Source organism: Choloepus didactylus, chromosome 10, assembly GCF_015220235.1.
Source record: "Choloepus didactylus isolate mChoDid1 chromosome 10, mChoDid1.pri, whole genome shotgun sequence".
In the NCBI taxonomy this organism is placed as follows: domain Eukaryota; kingdom Metazoa; phylum Chordata; class Mammalia; order Pilosa; family Megalonychidae; genus Choloepus; species Choloepus didactylus.
Genome location: NC_051316.1, coordinates 10241826 through 10262099, shown reverse-complemented (window position 1 = coordinate 10262099; position 20274 = coordinate 10241826). Strand labels below are relative to the sequence as shown.

The window sequence follows — 20274 nt, the reverse complement described above, 5'->3', positions numbered from 1 at the left end:
GATACTGAATCTTTATATAAATATTTTTTTTAAATGCTAGCGTATTAGAATAGCTAGAAGGAAATAACAGAAATGGTGGAACTGTAACCCATAACATTCTTTGGAATTTGCTCTATAGCTATTCATTAAATTGTTCTTTGAAAGTTATCACCTTTCTGTATACATCTTATATTTCCCAATAAGGAAAGAACTGAAACTGTGGAACTGTAACCCATAAAATTCTTTGAAATTACCCTTATAGCTACTTGTTAAATTGTATTTGAAAGTTATCAGCTTTCTGTATATATATTTCACAGTAAGGAAATAACTGGAATTGTGAAACTGTAACCCATAACATTCTTTGAAATTTGCTCTCTACCTACTTGTTAAATTGTGTTTTGAAAGTTATTGCTGTTATGTATGTATGTTAAATTTCACAATAAAAAAATTTTTTTAATTTTATGTAGTATTCTGTTTTCACACTATCTTGTAGTTTTTCTTACTATACATACCCTTTTCAAACTTTTATAATTAGGAAAAGCCTTAAATGTAGTTAAAAAATACAGAGTAGTATAATGAATAATAGTGTACCCATTCACTGAACAAGTTTAACAAACAATAATACTTGCTTCAGATTCTTTAAGATGAAAATCTTTTACTTTTAGGGTACCCTAGAAGTTATATACTGTATATACCCCTCGAACATGTTTTTATGTTTTTTTACTTCATGTATGGGATAATAAAAAGTATTTTGATTCTTCTAATTGCTCCATCACTGCGCTTGCTTTTTCTGAGATGCACCCATGTTCATCTTTTTCAGTTTTTATCCTTTTAAAGCAAATGCAAATGGCATTGATATCACCACTGTCAGGTGTTAGAACAGATGCTGCCGAAGAGAAAGCTAAGGTGTTGTGTGTGTTGAATGGAAAGTGCATTTATCTTTCCTCCTCAGAAGATAATAGGATTCTCTCGAACCTGTCAGCAGCTTTGCTTCTCCATCTATTCCTGTGACCTTTCATTCAGCTTACAGCAAGTTTGTTTTGGTTATGTGGTATGAAAGGGATGTGGGCCGTCTGGGCTTGTGGCTTTTTGGAAGACCAGGTAAAAAAAATTCAAACTTGGTCATTTTGGAAGAACTGAAAATATGTACTCCATTCAGCTGTTGTCTGGTTTAAAAGACAAATGCATCTTTAAACGATGGATGGATATGCTGTATGCATTTTGTGTTTGTCATCATGTTTGTTAATGGTGTTGTGGAGTATTAGGTAACAGGAGGAATGTCAGCTTAATTTACCTATTACTTCAGAATAGAGGTCTGTTAGACTTTTCTTTTAGGTTGTGCTTTTCTAAAATCCACAGTTTAGAAACTACTGTATCTGATTTTGCCATAGACTTACACAGCAACGTAGGTGGGTAAATGCGCTCTAGTGTTCATTCTCTGTTTCCTTGAACCTTACGCTGTCAGTTCAAGCACAAGAATCCTTTGCTATCTGAACTCGAACAGCTCTGGCTGAGTAGGTGGACTCAGGAACTGAACAGATTTGGATATGATTTCAGTCACCTGGTCTCCTTTGACGTCCACACTCGCTCTGTCCAAATTCAGGGGCAGAAGGGAATCCGGCCAACAGGCTGGACTACCGAGGGGTGTTGTCGTGTGGAGAAGCCAGGCAGTCGGCAAGGTGACCTGTCAGCGGGGAGCTGCTGTGGTGCTTGGAAAGCCTCATCCCCACTGATCTGGAGTAGGCTTCCCTGGTCTCATCTGTCCCCATTGTCCGTAATTCTTCTTAAGGAGCCATCCAGGACATGCCTACTCACTTCGTTCCTAACCTCGCTTCTCCGAGCTGGTCACCCCTTGTTTTTTCTGCCTTTCTTTGAAATCGGGTCTGCTCATGGACAGTGACCTCTGGCTCTTCTCCGTGGGCCATGGGCGGGTGTCTTCTCTCCCCCAGCTGTTAGCACCGCGGAGTTGGTGCTCACCAGAACCACTGCTGTTTTTCCCTATAAAATCCAACCCTCTGAAGGCATGGGGCCGACTCACGGCTTCTCTTGCTCAGAGGCTTCCAGCGAGGCCCTGGCCGTCACCTTCTGGCTCAGCCTGCCTTACTCTCCAGTCACCCTGTCCCCTTCTGTGCGGCCTCTGGCCAAACGGTCTGCTGTGTGTTCCACTCGTGCTCCCCTGCTCCCTTCCTGCCTTTTTCCAAACTGTTTTCCTAGAATATAACGGGAACAAATTACATGACGTTTTCCTTCATATAGTTTTGTGTCTTAACTTGTGTAGAAGGTTGATGTTTAGCAAATGTGTCCATTTAAACATGTTTAAAATAGTTGGGAATTTTTGCCTTGGATTTCTACAAGCATTGAAAACTAGTGTGAAATTACATTACTTCATCTTTGAATCTAATTTTTGAAGCTACATATTTTTGTGTAATACCTTAAAAATGAGCATATCAGCTCTCATGCGTCATTGAATTTTTTTTAAATGTGCTTTGTTTCATTTGATGTAATATCTAAGTAACAGTATGCCAAGTAATAGCTAAGCATTTGTTAGGCTGAGCCAGGGATGGAGATTGGGGTAGCGCTGACTGTAGTTCTACAGAGGTTCTGGCTTAACACCGTTCTTTTTTTTAATCTCCTATAGTTTAATTTAGAGCAAAAGATGGACAGCGTGGTCTAGGCCTAGAAACTCACTCAAGGAAAGATATGACCGTAATAATGTAAGGTCATCTGGGTGCTTCTGTAAGGACGCAGGGGGCGTTTCTTTCCCCTTCCTTCTTAAAGAAGACTTTCGTATGTTTTAAACATTTTTAAAACCATGAAACTATTTTTCATATAGTCATTAAACTTTTCTCCCCTGCATTGTTGCCCTTTGTCCACAACTCTCCAGTAAGCGTTTCTGCGAGGGGAGATGCCACGCTGGTGGGGTCCTCCCCTCGTGGTCCGGTGTCTGTCTGGAGAGCAACCGTTGTCATGAGGAGACAGACGGTGGTTCTGCTCGCGGCACCTTGGCCTTGGGAACAAGGACCAATGTCAGAAGCCGTGCAGCCACAGAGGCCCGCCCTGCCCGGACCATTATGCACTTCAGTAGCCGTAAGAGACGCAGATGAGTCAGTTCACTGATTGAGCTAGGTTATGGTGGGATAGTGACAAGCTTTGTGGATTTTCAAAAGTTTATTTAGGGTCGATGGTTGCAGTTACGAGTTTAGAAAATATTCTTTCCCTGGCAGTCTTTGGTTTTAGCAGTAGTATAGTTTTTTGTTTGCCTTGTTTTGTTTTAAGGAAAATTTATGCTTTCCAGGAGGTTTCTGGAATATGAAGGCCAAAACTAGAATGGAACAGAAACGATTGACTTCACTTGAGTGCTGCTGCTACGTAAGGAAAGAGCCCAGCCTCTCGTTTGTTTCATTCTGGAGTCAGGTGCGGAAGGGCGGCCAGAGGAGGCCGTGAGCTGGAAATGTGTTTAAAGTGTTTTAAAGTGAAATGTTAGTGCTTGAGTGGATTTCATGATGCTGTTTGGTCCAAAATATGGACATAATTGAGGACCACCTGAGAATGGGTCTTTAGGAACACAGGATCTTATATCTCACCACAGAGATCCAGATTTAGTAGATTTGTTGTTTGGTCAAGTGTCCCCTTGTGTGTGTGTGCATGAGCATGTGAGTGTGTGCATGCACCTGTGTGGCCAGTTTTGCCATGGTTCGCTGCTTGTGCTCCGTGTTGTTCTTTGTTTGGTATACGGGTAGAAGTCGTGCCAAGATTTCCTCTTAGTAAGAGCCAGGATCAGTGAAAGCTGTGGCACTTCAGAGCTGGGATATGGAGGGCCCACGGGCATCAGGCCTACGGTATCATCTGGAGACAATGGGGAGAGTGAGGTGCTCCAGGCTCTGAGTCGATGACTTTGTTCCCAGCTTTCGTGGCCTGGCCCTGGGCTCGTGCAGCGCCCATATGGTCCTGACGCCGGGGTGGGCTGTAGCTGTGCTCACCAGGCTGTGTCGGCACTCCCGCTGTCGGCACGACTCAGCAGTTCACTTAGGAAGCTTGTTAATTCACCGGTGGAAGTCTTTTTTCAGAGAATGACATGGAGACTTTGGGGGAGGTTTTAAATTTTTGTATTTTTAATTGAATTAATGTGTTTATTTATTTGTTATGATAAATAGGCGGTGTGCGAGATAGTGGCTGGTGGGTTGTATTTTTCTGGCCAAGTGCTGCTCAGATTCAGAGGTTGGAGAAACACTCGTAATGGTTAAAGAAGGAGATTGAAGGTCAGGAATCTCTAGGTTTGGTTTTGTTCCATTTTTAAAGGAGACCAAGGAAGAAGTGATAACAGCCATGAGGGCACCAGTGGTGTCTTTGTTTTGTGTCTGCACAGTTTCTGTATTTTCTCGGCATCACCCTGCAGTCTGAAAGTCCTTTGATGACACTCTGGGGTCTGTCTCTTTGCATCCCGGCTGGAACTTGCAGCCTGACTTGTGGTGGGCACCCAGTACCAGCTTGTCTAGGGGGTGAAGGAAGCTTTGAGGAGTCTACTTAACACTTTTACTTCTGGGCTGTTTCGCGCTGTTTTTAACAGTAGGGCTGCACTCAGTCCTGTGTCACTGCGTGTCCTGTATTTCCCATAGAGACCTGAATTGCGGTTTGAATGAAACATGATTGGCTTACTAGTTCAACTGATGTCACCTGACTTGGACTCCTGAACTTCCACCTGTCCTTAGGTTGCCAAAGGCAAATTAAAGTGTCTTAGATATTGAGGCTCCCTGGCTCTGCTTGACTGATAGTTGTTTTCCGTAATTTCTTAAAGCTGAGTTAGTACCTACTCCTGAAGCCATTTTTCTTCAAGGTTTTCTCCTTAGTCTTTGCTTTTACAAGCTAGCATGAAAATAATGAATAGCAAGCAACAATGCATGTCAGAATAGTTTTATAAAATAGTGTCTTAAAAGAGCACAGAATCCCATATTACTGATCCTGTAATGCACGTTAAAATGTGTAGTCAAATTAAATGATTTTGCTTAACAGTTAAAAACAAAATATTATAAGCAGCAACTCTTTATTATTTTTAAAATTTATTTAAAAGCTTGCTAGTTAGCTAACAACCTAATTTTAAATGTAAAATGGTTTTAATAGAAAAGTTCTGTTGCTTTACAAATGTAAAGAAAATTGTTCTGCCCCTGTTTTCTTCCTTTAATGGCTAGAATAGTATCAGGCCATCTGCTTTTGCTGAGATTTCAGGTTAAAAGAAGCAGGAAGCAGCAGCAAGAAGTGGGAGACACTGAATTACAGAGCACGCCCCTAAAGAGGACAGCAGAGACAAATGAGACATGAGGAAATGGACTAAAAACAAAAGCAAGAGTTAAAATCCTGGCCCCAGTGTTTAAGTTATCACTATAAAATTAAATATTTCTTTAAATGTTAAACACCAATTTTTAACTATTAGTGAGAAGTGGGGCCAGTGGCAGAGTCAGCACAAGTAGGTGTACGACACTTGGGAAATAGGCTAGCCATGAAGCATGTTGTGCGGTCTGGGGTGCTTCTATTCATGGTTGTTGTGTTATTTTCTTTCCATGTTGATGAAACAGCCAGACCAAATCAGTTTGGAATGCCTGGGATAGTGCCACCATATGTTCCGCCTCAGATGCTCAACATTCCACAGACCTCGCTGCAAGCAAAACCTGTGGTAAGGGTGTTTGCCGTCTCTGGGCAGCTGCCGGGCCTGAATCTGTCAGGGACGGTGATCTTTCAGGCTACGTATATGTCACGTTTTAACGAGTGCTGGAATAATGTCTTGCTGTCTTGAATGGCCATGTGAAACAGATTCCAGTACTTGTGGAATTAACCGTAAACCGAGGAAGGGAAGTAACTGATTGAAACCTGGGGTCCCTGTATGCGGTAATGAGTGCCTTTCCTTCTACCCCACAGGTGCCAGGCCCAGGGGGTGCTCCGGGCCAGGGGCCATACCCGTACGGCCTCCCTGAGCCAGCTCTCGCTTTGGAAAGTGGAAAGAATTTGACTGAGCAGAACAGCTACAGCAACATTCCTCACGAAGGAAAGCACACTCCGTTGTATGAACGGTCCTCTCCGATCAACCCGGCTCCAAGTGGCAGCCCCAATCACGTGGACTCAGCTTACTTTCCTGGTTCTTCTACGTCGTCCTCTTCGGACAATGATGAAGGCAGTGGAGGAGCTACAAAGTGAGTAGCATGCAAAGTGGTTGAACCCTTCCCAAATATGTCAGGCGGGTGTAGGCTTGCTTTACCGTCCTCCGGCCCCTTCGGGAGCTGATCTGCTGGCCGGCCTTGCGGGCAGAGCGTTTTGCTCACGGACACATTGGGTTGCAGATATTTCATGGTGGTTGTCCTGTATTTGGACTGGGGCTACTTGGATGTTGAGGAAAGGAAGTATAAGTTTTTCCTCAGGGCACAGTTTTGTAAGGTTTCCAGGATTTAAAATTTGTGCTATCCCAGCCCCATAGCTCAGAGCTGTGGAAACTGGGGCTACTCCTTTTCTGGGAAGGAGTTTTGGAATAATTGATTTGTGTGACGACCAAAATGTGTGATACACTTGATTTGATTTGGTGTCTCTGACCCTTATTCTCTTTTGGGGTATGATTTCCCCCCCACCGCTACCCCACCCACCCACTCACCCGAAAAAGGTATGGCGTTAGTTTAGAAATCTTCGGATTTTCATGTCTTGGCGCTTAGATCAGGGGAACTCCAAATTCCCTCTCCTCCCAAATTCAGCAGTTCAAATCCCAAGTCAATAACTGATGACCATTCTTAAAATAACACTGTCCAGGCAAAATTATAGAAAGCTATCCTAGACCCAGGCTGGAATTCTTCCTACAGAGAAGTGTTTAAACAACCTGGGTCCCTTAATTAATGAATTCACAAATACACATTTAGAATCTGATCAAGGAGATCTTAAATGTATATATACCTCTTCCCTGATTCAAACAGATTCCCTTTAAATCTGGATCGTGTTTTCCTTAGTTTGAACTCTAGTTTTAAGTGTAGCTAACAAGTTAATCTGACATTGATTTTTAGCATAAGAGGTATGAGAGACTTGGTTTCCAGCCTTAGTATTAGGTGTTGTTACCTGAGGCGAGTTATTTCACCTCTTTTGTCTCTGTTTCTTTATTCGTAAATGGAAAATATTGTGTACTTACCTCAGGGTGGCAGTTACGGAGAATTTTATTACCACATATTGTTTGTAGAAAAGCTTAACAACGCATAAATGTTTGTTTGCTGTGCGTGCAATCCTAAAATTCTAAAATGAAGTAAAAAGTTGTGATTTAGCATTCAAAATTTTAAATTAATCTTCTAGCACAGATATATATTTGTATATATATTTAAGACCTACTGAATCAGAATCTCTAGGTTGACCCCAGAGACCTGCATTTTGAATCAGCGCCCAAGTGAATCTTCAGCACACTGAAGTTTGAGAATCACCCATAGATGTGTTAGAAGTCCTTCCAAGCTAGAATTCGAGGCACTGTGAGTTTCCTTTTAAAAATTGACTCATGTCAGCAAGATTAGAGTATCTGTTCAATATTGGTTCATCCTAATACGAACTATTCTTTCTGGACTCTGAGGCATAGCTAGACATTAGACAAAAAACAAAAGGAGTATACTTTATGACTCAGAGAATTATGTGCTACTGACAGAAGTATAGAAATCAGGTAGAAGAGCCCGTCTGGGGATATTTGGCGGTGACATGGAACATCTGAGTTGAGTATGTTCTCTTCCTTAGGAATTCGGGAGAAGGCGAGTTGCCCATTACGTTTGGCAGGTGTCCTCATTAGGCTGGAAGTTGAACTTGGAATAAGATGCTTGGGAATAATTTCTCTGTTCTGTATATGCAGCCCTTACTGGTTTGTAAGGGTTGTGATCAGTGTTGGCTCTCCAAGGGCTTTTCCTTGTTTGTAGCCGTCTATTCCACCTCTGAGCTCCTGGGGCATTTACTGTCTTTACCCTCTGCCTGCTATGTTTATCGCGTTTCCTGGCAGCATGTCTGACTTCTGCCACTGAAATCTGTGCTCCTCAGCGTAGGGGCAGCACCTATGGTTTGCACTCACTGTGGTGTGAGGCGTCATGGAGTAGAGGGCACACACCACCCAGATTCCAGAGGGAGGGTTCATGTTGCGTGAGTTAACGGCTGAGCTTCCTTAAATCTGCCTCCATGCTTGTAATAAATAAGAGTCAGACGTGTTAAAACAGAGATGAAGGAAGAAAGGGGAGGTAAGGGTGCTTGTGCTTGAAGGCCTCCATTTCATCAGTTAGTACAGTTCTGGGTCAAATCCTTGATGATGGGCACCCTTGGCCTAGCAGGTCCAGTGTACAACTTTGGTTTATGTATGTGGCAGGGTGCTGAAAAGGGATGGTGTTCAGAATTTCCCAAAGAGGGTCCAGCGTGTTGAGGGAGTTGTAGGTGGTGTGTTACGTGCAGCCTGAGGCTATGCAGAGCAGAAGAGATTGTTTTGGTAGTTAAAAAAAAATATTCAGTGGGAGTAATAAATCAGGATTTGGTTTACCTTTAGTTTGGACTCAAATTGGAATCCCTGGACTTACCTGTCCAGTCAGCCAAGAACCGTCTGGGCGCTTACTGTCTTCCAGTAAACGTGGAGGTGAGCCGGGCGACAGCGTTCTGTGGAAGGGTCTGTGACGGAGCACGCAGGAGGCATGAACTGTGGGGGAGGCACCGCAGGGGAAGCTCTTTAGGTGCAGCGTCAGGAAGGGCCTTTCCAGAGAGGCGAGAGCTGTGCCATGGCCTCATGGCACCAAGACCTGGGGAGTCTGGGAGGGCAAAGGAGGCTGATTTGGCGGAGGGTCGTGGGCCTGCCGGAGAGTAGTACACACGCGGGGATAGATTGGCCGCGGTGTAGAGCTTGAATTTTATTCTATCAGTCTTCTGAAAAGAGCTCTCTCTTCAGAGGTGGGATCATGAAGGCTTTTCTGTATTATGTTTTCTATTTGTTGAATTCTCTAACTTTGTATTGAGACTGTAACCAGAAAAAAAGATACAAAACAAGGAACTGAAAACATCACATCAGCGACCTCAAGTTTGATTCAAATTCTAAAAGCCCAAATGAGTCCATGAAAGTAATATGATAAACATCTCCACAAGGATTCAACTGTAATTCTTAATTTAAACAAAATGGAATTGCAAAGATCTGACATAGGCCAGTAAGAGGAAAAACAAAGACGTTGCTTAAAATTTTTAAAATATGCCACAGTATTTACAATAGTGAGGTCTTATCTTGAGGACTGCAGCTTGCCTGTTTCCATTTTCTTTCTTTTTAAATAAGTAATAAAGTAAAACAGGAATGTATTATTTGTACCTCTAAGTGTATATATGTACATAAATACTTAATATTGCTTCAGTGTTTCTGCACGTCAATACTGATAGTTTTAAAAGTCCTGTGCGGAGATAAGGAAACTTACTTTTTCTCACACCGTGACTTTATTTGTGATAGATTTGTTTCGTTTTCTTATATGTTTATATACATATTTTGCTTGGGAAGGAAAGCCCAATGTAATGGTGTCTTTCAATATTTATTATTTATTTCAAGGTGTAGTGCTAGGTGGCATCCGTTGAGTACTTCGCAGCCTCTCCCCCGACTGGTTTGTGACGGCAGCATGTGGCCCTGCGGGACCACGTCTGGACAATGCGAGACGAGCCAGACAGTGAGGCAGGGAGCGGCACCATGGCACCGCGGGCTTCCCTCACGAGCACCAAGAACCGGCGGTGTCACGACCAGTTCTTAAGAAGTCTCTTGGTTATTCTTTCTAGTTTGGGGTTGCCATTTGTAGTTGTGTCATCTAAAGCTTGCTAAACCCCAGTGCACTCAAATGTGTGTGAGAGCTTTGTTGTTTTGTGGATTAAGTGAGCTGAGAGTAAACTCCATATATGTCACTATTATTCAGAAATCCTTGGTGCAATTAAAAAAAAAAAAAAAAACTGAGACATTGATTTGATTTTTAATGTAAAATAGCTAAAGAATTTCATTCAGTTTCCCTTGATCTGGTATCCCAGAAAAAAAAAGCTCCTAATACTTCTTTTTTTCCTTTAAGGGGTTATTGATGTTTTTCTTTCACTTTGAATCCTTGTCAGATTCCGTTTCCAATAAAAACCTCGAGAGTCACAAAAGAGAATTGCGTATTGCTCTTCTCCTAGGGTACTGAATCACGGAGAGGCTAGAAGCTGAGTGAATGGTTTAGGTACAGCTGTGGTTTTTTCTTTCATATTGTTATGCTTTTGCACCAGATATTTTTACATTGATATTTTGACTTTTCAATGAGTTGCAATTTTTTTCTATCCTCTGATAAAAACAATTCTGAATTACTTTTATGTGTTGACAAAAAGTTGACACACGCCTTCACAGAGACAGGATCTGTATGTGTCCCAGCATCTGCTGACCCGTCGAGACGTCTTCTGTTGCCCTTATCACAGCAGGTGTGAGTCCTAGGTGTGTGCGTCTGAACCCCATGCCCAGTCCTTCTGGGGACAACCCCATGGCCAGACAAGTCTGCAGCATCTGCAGGGTCTGCTCCGGTACCCGCTCCTCCAGCCGAAGCAAGGGGTCACCGAGAGCTTGTGGAAGCAGCACATGCTGTAGTATCACAAACCAAGCGCTTTCTCTGTTTCTGACTTTTTTAATGCCCGCCCATTGTACAAAAGAAACTGAATGTGTGGCATTGGCTTAATTTAGGGGATAAGGAGAATGTACCCCCCAGCATGTTTATATGCTTAAATCTTGCCATGCTAAACAGCAACGTCCCTTGTCGGGGAACTCATGTAATTTTGTTTCAGTAGTCCTGGGGTTCCTGGCTCAGTGCTCATCCCTTAGAACTCGGTGAGTGCTTCCTTGTTGGGTGAGGATCTGCCTTACACTGAGCCCTTCCCCTCCATTCCACTGTACCACCGTTAATTCATGTCCTTATTTCTTATGTTGACGTCGAAGCCTCCCAGTTGTTTTTTTTCTCAGCCCTGTTTATTTGTGGAATAGACAGTATGAAAACTTGACACATGCTTGTTGAGAATTGGGTTCCACTTAGTTTGTGTGTGTGTCTTTACGCACATGTTATTTCTGCCGTGGATCCTCTTTTATGCTCCTTTGCAGCCTAGCTCTTCCACTCTGATGTCTTTGGCTCTGCTCTTGCTTTCCTCTGAACTGTACGTTGGCCTTTAGTCACTCAGGGTGAGCGGACCCTGCCCCGTGTCCCTGCTGGCATCGCCCTCGCTGGCTAGAGAAGTGTGGAGAAGGGAACATCGTGGTTAGATGGACAAGCGTTGGTGCCCTGTGGTGTGCAGTGCTGCGTTTATCCCATATCACGATGACCGATTTCTGAGAATGTCTTCCTGTTGATCGCTTGTGGCATTCTTTAAGCATATGTGCAAAACCCACCCTGAGACTAGGTCTTTCCTGTAACAGAAGGCGGCTGTTAGTGTGGAATCGTGGCTTTGGCTTTGTATCCAGTTGTTTTCTCATGATGGTGATTGGCGCCCTTCTCCCCCAGCCTGGGTTCTGTCATCTCTGAGACGGGAAGGCGTGTGCCATAGGCTGTGGATGAGAATTCAGTGTGACGGCACATTATCTACTGACAGTGCCGGCTCCTGTGCATCCCCTTCCCTGTGCCCCGGCTGAGGCGGGCACTCCTCAACATTTGTAGGTCAGTGACGCGCCTGATTTGCTTAAATTGTTCTTTCAGGTACAATCGGTTGTGAAAAATGAAGCATAATTGTATATAGAAGTATTCTGAAATCTCAGAATATCCATCTGTCCTTCAAAGCAAGGCATTTGTCATATTCGGGTTTTTTGTTTTAAGTTGTAGAGTAACATAGTTTATCCTATTGAAATATACTGGACATGTTTTTAATTGGCTCTTTTCAAGATATTGTCTGCTTCTCAGACAGAATTTTAGATATTAAAGTATAATTGCTAGAAAGTCACGTGAGTATCTAGATTATGACAGTATTTTTAATTTGATGATCTATATAGAATAAAACTAATATTTATAAATAGAGGTTCTTCAGTATTTTTTTCTAAGTGATCCTAAATAGAACAAGTAATGGTGCCTCAGATTTTCACTTTTAATGCAGAGGTAAGCTATCCTTTATTGAAGCTTTCCCTGAAATTATGGTCTTTCTTTGTCACCATGTCCTGGAGTGCTTGTCTAGTAATTCTGATCTGCCCCAGAGATGCTGAATCAAATCTTTAGGGATGCTGTGCTTGGGGATCTGCTTATTTAACAAGCATTCCAGGTGAGTTTTACATGTAACAATTTGAGAACCTTTGTTGTACTTTTTCGTATCAAAGATAGGTGAGACTTATACCAGCGTTGCTGAATACTTTTAGCTGTGAGTGCATAGTTTATTTCTGCATTCAGCAGTTGAGCATCTGTCCCCCTGCCAGACTCTGTGGTTGATGTAGGATACACAGTGACGGTGACTAGCAATTTTTATCTTCATGGAGTTTTTAGTTTAGCTGTGAAAACAGAGAACAGATTAAACAGTGTAGTTAACTAAAGTTGTGATAAATGCTCTGAAGGAAGCAGTCCTGAGAGTGGCGGGGTGGGGGCGAGGGCTGATCAGGGAAGGCTGTGCTGAAGCCATGCTGGAACCAAGACCTGAGAGGCAAGGGGTCACGTTAAGCCAGCAGAATATGGAGGTGTTTCTACCACATGTTCACACAGAGCACTCATATCCAGAGCTCAGGATGACCTCCTCTGAGTTGTCAGAGAAAGGCTGACCGATAGGAAAATGTACAAAATGTTTGAACAGACCCTCCACTCAAGAAGATAGCCAGATGGCGAGCGCATGTATGAAGAGGGGCTCTTCTTCGTTATTATCAGATAATTGCAGACTTAAGCCGTGCTGAGACACCACCACGTGCTCTCCAAAATGGCTGGCTTAACACAGCAAAAGAGACTAAGTTTCGCAAGGATGTGGCACATCTGGGACACTTGTGCATGGTACGGGCTGCCTTAGAAAGCAGCTTGACGGTGTCTGCTCAGGCTGAACACCGGCGTGCCATGCCAGCATGCCCACAGAAGTGCGCAGGTGTTGACCAAACGGCATTTACGCAGTTGTCCTCAGCAGCCCTGCTGGTAATGGCCCTGAGCCTGTGCGGTGGAATAGGGAAACAGATTGCCGTGTGGTCACTCAGTGGCAGAGTGAGCTTGAAGTCGCGCCAATATGCCATCAGGTTGCAGAATCTCACAAGCCCAGTGCTGAGCAAAACCAGAGGTCTGGAAAAGGTTACAGATTGTGGGAATCCATGTGTAGGATGTTCAAGACCCAGGGTCACCCACGTTTGCTGTTGGAAGTTGGCGTAGCTGTCACCCTCAAGGAAGGAAGTCCTGGAGCTCAGAAAGGGGCGCTCGTCTCGGGCTTCAGTGCCATTGCTGGGTATATGGGTGTGTTCAGTTTGTTTGGAAATTCATGAAGCCACACACTTAGGACTTTGGTATTTTTTTGTGGATATATTTTATTTAAATGGTTAAGAATTGTGAGTAGTAGATGTATCTCTTTATGAAACTTTTAGAGTATCCAAGTGATGAGTTATAAAATGTCACTGAATCAGTGTCACCGGCCTTTTCAAGGAAATGTACGTAAGCAGCTCTCTGTATACCATATTTTAGAAAACGTCAGAGCTGCCAACTGTTAGCACTCTGTTTCTTGGAATATTTGCATTGGGTATGTGTGCAACAAGAACAGCAGGTTTGCCGATTCCTATCCTGGTCAGTGTAGGCGCCATAAAAAATCAACTCCCCAGGGTTGTCTCCTGAACCAATCCACAGCTTCTCGAAGCGCTCACCTTCTATAGCTGCCATTCTCTTTGCTTCTAGCCTGAAGGGGTTGGTCCAGTCTTAGGCCCCGCACTCATGGTGGAGGCTCCTGGGCTTCCGGTGCTCCCCTTCTCCCGGACAGTGCAGGCCATGCTCGACCCGAGAAGCGGACGTGGGGCTTTCCTGAGCTCCCCACAATCTCAGGGCCCTGAGTGCCAGATCCCAAGGCCGCTGAACCCCTCCCTTTCCACGTGGCAGGTGTCTCAGGCACCCCTGCCTGGAGGCTCCCAGAGGCTCCCACCCACATGGCATGGCCTGAGACAGGATTCTTGGTGGAGGAGCGAAAAGGAGGTAGTTTAGAGAACAGAAGAATGCATGGGTCCTGGAAGGCGCTCTCCTGTCGTTGGAGTCGGTTAGGAAGGCAGGACAGGTGAAAGTGTCGGGGGCACGGGGCAGGGCTGGGAGCCACCCAGCCATCCTCCCATACTGTCCATCTGTCTCCACGGCAGCTTTGTCTGCCCTGCCGCGGCGCCTCAGGATTCTCTGCTCCTTACAGGGTCGTGGTTCCCACAGCTTCACCTGGGCCCAGAATAAACTGTTCATTTTACCTTGTGACAACTTCATGAAGTGACACTTGCTCATAACACATTCACCACGTTCTGGTCTCTTCCGTTTCACTGTTTAAAAAATGCTGACTGGGGCCCACTAATTTTTCCCCAGCCTATGAATGGGTCACGCCCTACAGTTTAAAACTGCCAATTTAAATACCTCATCCCTGCACTTGAGGTACCCTGTAATCTTCCCCATCATTTCCCCCCACCCTGTGTTTTACTACTTGGCTAAATAAAGCCAACCTTAAATATGTTCCAGTGAAGCGTCTGCTCCCTGAACCAAGGACGTTGGCTCCGTCTCCTGTGCCTGGGATGCACTGCCCCCGCCTGTCTGGTGTTTCGGTTGAGTCATCCTCAGCCTAGGCCTCCATGTCCCCTTTCCATGAGCAGTCCGGAGGCCCCATGGTGACTGTCCCTCGGCTCACCACACCTCTCGTTTCCTGATTAGCTACGTGTAAGAGTGGATCCAGGTAGCATTGAATCTACTGCCTCATAACTGTTGATTGAGTGACATGTTCTCCATCTTGTTTCCCTTTATGCTTGGACGTTCCTCAAACGAGGGCCTCTGTGTGTCTCTCAGGCATCCTGGTGTAAGCAACTCGCAGGCGTTCTCGTTGTTGCCTGGTGACTTACAAGCTAGGCTCTGGGTGCTCTCTTGTCTGTAGGAAGTGGTCCTTCCCACCCGGCTGAAGTGGGAGGAGCATGGTCTCACGGTGGGACTAAGGCTGGAGACGGTTTTTGGAGGAGGTGGGGAAATTGGTAAAGCTGGATGTGTTATTGTTGTGAGTCTGCGATGCAGTTCAGGACACTTTTCCCGTGAGTTTGGGAAAGATGTCAACAGTAATCGTCTTCATTTTGTATTCAGCCATATCAGTGGGAACAAAATTGGCTGGGAGAAGACAGGAAGCCACTCGGAGCCTCAAGCACGTGGAGACCCAGGAGACCAAACAAAGGTAGCGGGGCCGTGCCTCCCTTCCCTTTAGTAGTAATACTCAGTTACAGTTCTTCAAATCAGTCACCAGTACTACATGCTTAAAAAAATTCTCTTTTCTAAGGCATGTTGTCACCAATACAGAAATTTACAAAGGGGACGAGAGTTGAGGACCTCCTTTCTCTTCTTGTTTCATCCGGGTTGTGATGCCACAACTGGCCCTTCTTTTAACGTGGGGGAGGGGAGAGCCTGGTCAGAATCCGCGTCTGTTTGCTGGCTGCCTCATCTCCGCCAGGGTACCTAAAACCTCTCTGAGACCTCATTTGTTTCTTGTAGGAACTTTGTGAGGATTAAGTGAGAAAGATCTGGGGTGTACATATTAAAAATGAAAATAAGATAGATCCGCCCTCCCTCCATTTCTTCCCATTAATACTGTTCTCCAGAACTGTCTTTTTAATTTGCAGAGCTGTGTCTCTTACACTTGACCACTAATAAGGAGCAGGTTTGGTGGAAGGTTTATTTGTATACAAGGTTGACCTGAATATCAAAAATTCTTTTCAAAACTTATCATGAAAATGAGCAGCAAAAATGCTTTGTGGATATGAGTTATTTGCAAAGGGCCTTCCAACGCATTTTCACACTTGCTTTATGTCCTCATTCTTGTGGAAGAGAGAGTATAGAGAACATTAGTGAATTATCCAGGAATTCTTCTTCTTAAGACTAATTTTGGCACTTTAATGTTTTACAAGATAAAATTAAGCACCTATTTACATACCATTATAAAGAATGCATTTTGTTTTGAAACAAAATGTATATGTCTTTAGGATAGCACTAAATCAAGCAGTAAGCATTTATTCCCAACATTTATTTTCAGAGAGAAAAAAAAGTTATCGTGAAAATAAGTACTCCTCTTGATAACCAATTTGCACTATGCTAAAGTTTATAAAGAATAGACTAAAAGTCCCCCTTCTTCCTCTTTTCTCAGTCCCACTGTCTCACAGTAAGCAATCACTATGTTTATAATTTAGAGTTAGAACTCTTTCCTATTTATATATACATACATTCAACATTTGGGTGCTTGATTGTTAAATGAATGGGTAGTTTTCGCTAACAATATATCATGCGCATCTTTCTGTGAGAGTACATATAGATTTGTACCATTTTTTATGAGGTTAGTTTTGTTTTTTGCTTTAAGATTTGTTAAACAGTTCCCCACACATGTATTAATTTGTGGCTTTATTATAACTAGAGAGAATACTTGAATTTAGGTTTTCTGTTTATTTGCATACATGGTTAAGAGCAAGATTGATCAGGCCTTGATTTAAATCACAAATTACATGACATCTCTGAGCTTTAATTTTCCCAACTGTGGAGAAGAATGATACCTACCTGGTACTAGCCAGCACCTGAGGAGGAAAACAGACACCATTCTCGGCCCATAGAGCAGAGGACTCTGTTGCACAGGTGTTGAAAGACAGACTGGAGAGGGAGGCTACCAGCGACAAAGCCAAGAGGGGCTTTCACCCTAGGCTGGAGGCCAGAGGGGGAAGACAGCCTCCCCGGGGCCTGTGTCCCTCACAGAACCCGAGGCTGAGGCCTGCAGGCACCCAGCTGAAGGCAGGGTCTGCAGGGTCTGCAGGGCTGGTGGGCCACCCCCGGGGAGGGCAGGGAGCCGGTGGGAGGACACAGGCTCCAGCCAGCACGCTGCTGCCAGGGTTCTTTGAAAAATGGTTCCCATGGGCAAGGCCCTCAGCCAGGGCCCACCTCCGCTTGTCAGGTGAGAGGGGGCTTGGGGCACCCTCCCTGCTGTCCTGAGGGTGGTCTGTCCCCTCCAGGCAGCAGGGCTCTCATCCTTCCTACTGGGAGTGGGAGTGGGAGAGTATGCGAAATAAACTCTCGTTCCCTCCTTCTTGCCCTTGGTGCCGCAGGCAGAAGGTTCGTCCACTGCCTCTTCCGGGAGCCAGGTGGCGGAAGGAAGAGGAAGCCAGGTGGCCGCAGCGCAGCCAATCCCCTGCCTCCTGTCCATGCCCACCCGGAGCCACATGGATATCACCACACCCCCGCTGCCCCCGGTTGCGCCCGAGGTGCTGAGAGTGGCAGAGCACAGGCACAAGAAGGGGCTCATGTACCCCTACATCTTCCACATCCTTACCAAGGTATCGTCTGGGTGGCCAGCTGGGCCTGCGCTCCTTGGGGGCCTCTGTCTCAGGACATGTCTCTGTCCTCCTGAACTCTTTGAACACAGTTCATTTTCCTCTTTCTAAACATGAGCAAAGGATGAGAATTTATACTTGTAAATACAATTTAAAAAAATAACTTGTGAAAAGTCTCACTTCTCCCTTCACTTAGTATAAAATATTTTTGAAATTTCTCATTAAATAATTTTATTCTTTTTACTTCCAATTTCAAAATTTCTTACATCATACTTGTACCATCATGTCAGTTTTAATTCTGATATTAGTTTTTACAATATCTGATTTGTTTATGATTTCTCTTTAGAAAATAATGTCTCCCCTTTTGAGTGGCTAGTAGTACTAAAATGTATTTTGACTTGCTCATCTACCTCATTGAGTGCAATTTTTGTAGTGTTTAATGGCAAAAAATGGAGTACAGGATACTGTGACATGTGCATAGTCAGAAAATGCAGTGACCTTTCTGCACAGTGTCATGACAGCCCTCTGTGATGCTCTACCAGACGCACGCTTACAAACACCCGGAGTGTGGCAGGACTTGTTTCTGAGTCTTGGTGTCTTGAATACCAGTGTCTGTATCTGAATTTCCTCAATGATTTGTGGCCTTTATGTTGGCATTATCATCACAGACTCATAACTTTTGAGATGACCTTGATGACCGACATCTGCAGAATTGGTTTATCAGGACTGTGTCTCAGCACTTTTCATCAGTATCTGTGCCGTCACATATAATCAGACCTTTTTCCTCTTGATTTTCTGCAGTCCACCTGTGTTTTGTAAAACGGAGTCAGCAAATGTAAAAGGTGCTCCTAACTCACAATTCTCCCCAGGTGGACTTCTTCAGGTGTTAATGGACTGATGTAGACAGTGCTTATTTCTGTAAACTAAAGGAAATGAAACTGTTTCAACCAGTCCTATTTACTCAGCTCCTCTAATTTATTCCTTTAATTGTAATTGCCTCCAGGTTCTTATATTATTTGATGTGGGTATGCATGTGTAGCATCCCTTTTCAGATTATGGTTGTAAGATAAGCATTTTATTTTTCAGGTTCAACATAAATTATAAAGGGTAAGTGACAAATTACTGTTGCGGGAAAAAGATTTTGCTAAGTTTAAAGGGACCAAAGTTTTGGGAGGACGTCTTTCAAAATAACGTCTAGGGAGGCTGCAGACTCTCCGGCCGGGCTGTTTCCGATACAGGGTCCCCCGGACTGACTTGCTGTGTTAGAGTGGTCAGTTCTGTGCCGTGGACACACGGGTGCATCTGTTGCAGGGACGGTCGAGTGATAGAGCGCTGTCCTGCTAGGCTTCTTCAGTACTCACGAATTTCAGAAGCAAATATTGACGTAATGCCTGCCATCGAGAAAAGTAAACATGACTGTCTTCAGAGTAAGAGTTTTTTCCAATGTGTTAGAGGAAAGTTTAGATGATAAAGCATAGTTACTGTTTCCTGTGAGCCTCGGGTATTAAGTTGCCCAGGCGGAGATGCTTGCAGTGAGAGGGAGCCTCGTGGTGCTGCACAGAGTTGTCACGGCGTGTAACACTGACCCTCACTGTCCCCTGCATGAGTGTTATAACTTATTAATAGCAACAAACAGGAGAGTACTTTGGTGGCAGAATGAATGATCTGTTAGCGTAAACATTAGGTATGTCATTAGGGTCTAAATCAATAAATTTAATAGACATTGAAGATCACAAATGTCCTTTCATGTTATCAAGGTACATAAATGAAATTCCTAGAAATATACCTCGATACCATAAAACACCCTGGACAAGTGACCGCAGAACTTTGCAGCAGTCGCAGTTGCAGAAGGCCACAGCTGGCCATTTGTCTCTCGGTGGCAGTGTTCTTGAGCCAGAGTGAAAGCCTTGCTGTGCTGGCAGCAGACCGTGGACAGACGGGACCCCTGTCCTTTTGCACCCCCGGGGCTGGCCATGCCGGGCCTGCTGTCCCCGTGTACCTGCTACCTGTGGAAATGAAACAACATTTTAAGAGTTCTCTTAGGCAGGCTATTTTTAATATGTGATCATTTTTTTAGGGAAGAGGGCAAAGAAAATTTGACCATTTTGTTTTCAAGATACCCAGTTCCTTGGATTTCATGTAGGTCATTGAAAAATATAAATTTTATTCCATGACCATCTTGCTCAATAAACAAAATTTGCAAGTTCTCAGCTTTTCCTATTCTATGAGTTGTCTGGTGTCATCCGTCTAGTTGCTTCAAAGACTTTGGGATCATCTACATGGTTTCCTTTTGTTCTTGGTTTCAAACTAAAAACAAAACAACGTAGTTTTCTTTTTACTGTTTGAGCATATGTTTTGACCACAACCTACCGAATGAACTCTTTCTAAACATCACAGTGTAGGCAAGTTTTTAAATGATTCCTCTGGATTAGAATTGTAATGTCCTTAAGTGGCGATGATACAGTATGTTTCTGAGTTTGTTGTAAATTCAGCATGAAAAATGTGCACTGTTATTCTGCTTTCTTCCATGCAAAGGGTGAAATCAAAATTGCTGTTTCTATTGAAGATGAAGCCAACAAAGACCTGCCTCCGGCTGCCGTGCTCTATAGGCCAGTCCGCCAGTGTGTTTACGGAGTCCTGTTTAGTTTGGCAGAAAGCAGAAAGAAAACTGAGAGACTTGCTTTTAGAAAGAACAGACTTCCACCAGAATGTATGTACTGTAAAAACCCCTTGTTTGTTTTCTTCAGTACCTCGTAATCTCTTGTGCATTTTCTAAGGCCTTAGAAGAACCGTTGCTGAGTTAACCCAAGTGCCTCGGGTAA

General features: G+C 44.0%; 1 protein-coding gene across 4 annotated transcripts in view; it reads left to right on the top strand.

Moving 5' to 3' along the window:
- FAM120A (family with sequence similarity 120A) overlaps positions 1 to 20274 on the top strand; it is a 127836-nt gene that overhangs the window by 65700 nt on the left and 41862 nt on the right. For 3 of the 4 annotated variants that reach the window (XM_037798601.1, XM_037798600.1, XM_037798602.1), the window contains exons 6-10: positions 5550 to 5647; positions 5890 to 6161; positions 15234 to 15321; positions 17228 to 17455; positions 19988 to 20162. In XM_037798601.1, the coding sequence (XP_037654529.1) occupies positions 5550 to 5647; positions 5890 to 6161; positions 15234 to 15321; positions 17228 to 17455; positions 19988 to 20162 (861 nt within the window). The remainder of the gene's footprint in view (positions 1 to 5549; positions 5648 to 5889; positions 6162 to 15233; positions 15322 to 17227; positions 17456 to 19987; positions 20163 to 20274) is intronic. The other variant, XM_037798603.1, reaches the window with a different exon arrangement.